Genomic DNA, 3836 nt, shown 5'->3' on the forward strand with positions numbered 1-3836 from the left:
GAGAAATGTTTGAGAGAAATGGTAATATTGTGTATCTGGAATGAATTGTAGATCTTTAAGTCCATCTCATGAAAAATGGGAGCAAAAACAAAAGTGTTGCGTTTATATTTTTGTTCAGTGTATATATATATATATATATATATATATATATATATATATATATATATATATATATATATCTCACACACACTGTATTTGAAATGAAATCAAATGAATATAGGCAGAAGTGTCTTTATTTTTCATTTTTATGTAAATGCTCTTAGAGACAAAAATATGTAGAGGGAGCTTTGCTGCTGATTTCAGCTCCTCCGTGGATGAAGGCGGTGACCCATCCCGCACGGTCACATCAATGAGGCGATCGCTCTGTAGTCCTGCACAGTTTCTGATGCGGCGTCGCCATCATTCACCTAAACCACTTAAATTTTCTTGTAGATCCTCTTTGCAGTGACTCCATCATAGGTGTAAGTCTGAGGAAAAGAACAGGAATTTTTTTTTTTTTTTTTTTTTTTTTGGGATCGTCAGCTGAAGTGCACTTGCATTTACATAATAGCTTTTATTAAGGAATGTGTCTTTGTGTATGTGTAGCTATTTTAGCAAAATTTTAAAAAGAAGAAAACGTGGTTTTGTAAGTGGTGGGCTCAGATCGCCATTGTGGGAAGGAAATTGAACATTGATGATAAATGTAAGAAAGGCTTTGTTATTGGACGACACGGTTAGGGTTGTGCTCAATTTTGTGTGAGGAAACTTTTCCCAAGTGAATAAGCACAAAAAACAGCAAGTTAATTGTTCCCTAATTTGCAAGAAATGGGGAACCGATTTTTATACAAGATATGCGTAAGTGCACATTTCATGACGTAATATTACACAACAGAATTTAATCACACAGAAAGGAAGTAACCATTTAATCTAAACGACATTTAGCAGTGACATATTTCTGACCACATGGAATCCGTGTTCTCTGCACCTAGGTTTTATGGATTCAGCACAAATGACTCTCCTGTCTCTCCTTCCAGCCTTGACGACCACCATGGGAACATCTTACCATGAGCGAGGACATGCTCACCTGCACAATTTTGTCCCCAGTCACTTCTTTTTTGGCGAGATACGGTTTTCCGTTGTCTTTCCGTGTGAAGGTTCCCGTGAGTACGTTTCCCTCGAGGACCCATGTGCCCTTTAAACCAAAAAGTTGATGTTTGACAATTTCAGGCAACAATGGCAGAGGGCAAGAATACTGCTGACTGTGGCATTTGTGTTAGACACTTGGCGTATTTGCTTGAGATGTACAGTATTGTGCCAAAATTCTGAATTTTTTTCCCCTGAAAACTTTAGGCAATTAAAATGCTCAAATTACGGGACTAATTGCATGTATTAGGTACTTTTGCAATATTAGTGTTCCTTCATTAGGTTCCTGTTACATAAGCAGAATCTGCTTTTAAAAGCAGATTTTCTTACTTTGGTCACTGTTCCATCTGCTAGCTCATACTCAAACGGGACTCCCAGCGTGAAAGAATAGTCCTTCTTCTGAGAGGACTCCTTTATGCGGAAATTGTCACCCGTCTGCTCAACTGTTACTGTCAGGTTTTCAATGTCCGCCAGCTTCTTCGTCATATCTTTGACACCTGTGGGTCAGAGACATGAGTCGGCTTTTACACGGCGGTATCTGGACAATGCCGTGTAAAAAAAACAAAAAAAAAAACAAAAGATTCTTATTTTGATTAGCGAACTCTTCCCAGCATCCTGATAACATGCACCCGGTCACCTGATGCTTATAAATAATTATAAACCATAATAATCGTTATTGATTGAACAGACTCACCCATCTGTGTCATCATTTTGTCAAAGTTTTCGCTGCGCTCCATTTTCCAGCTTCCGTTGAAAGACATGGTCATCAATTGGAGAGCACGATTTAGCTGAATGCCACATCTGTGCTGAGGCTTGTCTTTTTAAGTTCACTCCTATATGACTGTCACGCCCTGCTTATCTAACCCTCTAATGGGCCACACCTATTATGCATTTGTTTATCCTCTTGTTCCTGCCCTTGTGTAATGCATTCCAGCTGCCTCTTGATCTGCTCCCTTGTTGGCCTCTGTATAAAGGTGCCTCCCAGGCCTGTGTTCCCCAGTCCTGACATTAACGTTGTCGCTCCAGTGTGGCTCCCCTTTGTCCTTCCTTCCTTGCTTGATCCCATGCGATCCGGTTTGTTTCTGTTCAATTCTTAGTTAATAAAACCTTGTTTGTATATTCCAGCTCCCACATCCTTCATCCCGCTTCATCACAACAGTGAGTCATTGTAACTACAATTATTTGGCTTCTGAGCCAAATTGAAAATAGCCTGGGTTAGTGCATGAAAAAGCACTGAAAATGGAGGGAAAACTTTACACTAAGAATGGTCCATTTTTATCTTTGCAGCAAGGGCAATGTCCTGGAATTAGACATGCAATGGCATGAATTGGTTCATGCTGACATTTCCCAACACTTGAGGGCATTTCTCACTGGAAAACATTTACCGTGAGCATCTCTCACAGTTAGGGTGGTTCTTGTCATGTGACGTCTCAGCTTCCCGCTAAATTACTTGAACTCCCCAGCAAGTCAGTGGTGGACGTGAGCGAATGTATGTTCTGTTGTCACCTGGAATGTTGGCTCCGAAAATGGCAGTGTTCTGCTCAAGTTCACCTTAGTTGAGTATTAGTTAAGACCACATCTTTAACAAATCGAGTCTGACTGCAAGGGGGGGGGGGGTGTCTGAGATGGGACTGAGTCCATTACCGTAGCTGAGTCCAAGTCTGAAATTGAAAGTACACAGGTTCAGTTCTAGACCTGAATCTGAATTCAGTTAATATAAATGGAAGACTAAACAAATTTCTCAAATCGTTATGATTAAATAATTCAACATGACAACCAAATAAGAATTTATTTTTGACAAAAAAAAAAGTTTTGCCCATCATGGTGGTAACAGACGCCTCCACTGCATCCTGTCGTAATTATTTATTTCATTGTAACATGACTATATTCCGCTGAACACATTTAAAACGTTCGGGCGCCAAAGAATATGCAAGGTTTTTTTTCCAAAGGCTTTTTATCTGGCAAACTTTTAATTGAACTTTTTGAATTGTCTTAAAAATGCACAAGTTGTAGATAAAGATGTTCAGCATCAGGTCTACAATGAAACATATGTGTGATATCTATCATGATTGAGACAATAACAAAGACATTTTCCTTTTGAGAAGCACAAGTGCTGGGTGGATTTTATGGCTTCAACATGCACAGTGGGGCACAATTTTAATTCCAGTGTCTAGTTTCATTTCTGATGCAGACATATAGTATGGACTGATGGACTCTGGAAGGTTTTTTGAACCACACGCATCTAGACAAAAAAGCAAAAATTCCCCTAAGTGTGTGACGTGTCCATTCATATGTGTACCTGAGACCGGACCTCAATACCGCAGCTCTGCTGATGGAACCTCTGGGATTTCTGTGTGATACAGGGGTGCACCAGGCTGCCCAAACTTGCCCTGTGCCTGTCTGCTCCTGCAGAAAGGCAGACTCTCAGAGATGCTCACTGCAGCTGCAACGTGCAGAGCTATGTGGGGTGTGGGGGAGGGGATTATCCTACCCCTGAGGGAGTCTAAGGCGTCATCAAAGCTCCGATAAACAATATCTATTAATATTCTCCCATAATGAAGAGTTATTAAAGCATTAAAGTATACTTACAATAGTCAAAGTTAATTTGACAGTTAATAAAAACATACCTGTATTGGGCCATATGTATAGCGAATAATGTGATGTATTTTGAAATGTGGAATGATGGGGCATTGCAGAAAAAAAAGTACAGATGT

At 40.0% G+C, this 3836-nt stretch overlaps 1 protein-coding gene across 1 annotated transcript; it reads right to left on the minus strand.

Annotated features, from left to right (window-relative positions):
- Positions 1-215: 215 nt before the first annotated feature.
- LOC125704743 (fatty acid-binding protein, intestinal-like) lies at positions 216-1972 on the minus strand. Its single transcript, XM_048970734.1, has 4 exons — positions 1817-1972; positions 1453-1619; positions 1064-1171; positions 216-467 (listed from the first exon to the last, which is right to left on the minus strand). Exons 1-4 carry the CDS (start codon positions 1887-1889, stop codon positions 417-419), a joined length of 399 nt encoding a protein of 132 aa, XP_048826691.1. The 5' UTR covers positions 1890-1972; the 3' UTR covers positions 216-416.
- Positions 1973-3836: the final 1864 nt, after the last annotated feature.

The sequence above is a fragment of the Brienomyrus brachyistius genome, chromosome 12 (genome assembly GCF_023856365.1).
Source record: "Brienomyrus brachyistius isolate T26 chromosome 12, BBRACH_0.4, whole genome shotgun sequence".
Lineage (NCBI taxonomy): Eukaryota > Metazoa > Chordata > Actinopteri > Osteoglossiformes > Mormyridae > Brienomyrus > Brienomyrus brachyistius.

Bases quoted from the DNA above. Each gene is read 5' to 3' on its own strand.
- LOC125704743 (XM_048970734.1), bottom strand. From the start codon at position 1,889: ATGACCATGTCTTTCAACGGAAGCTGGAAAATGGAGCGCAGCGAAAAC. The intron at 1,172-1,452 runs GTAAGAAAATCT...TTTGGTTTAAAG, and splicing joins CAGATGGAACAGTGACCAAA to GGCACATGGGTCCTCGAGGG. The intron at 468-1,063 runs GTGAGCATGTCC...TCTTTTCCTCAG, and splicing joins CTGGGGACAAAATTGTGCAG to ACTTACACCTATGATGGAGT.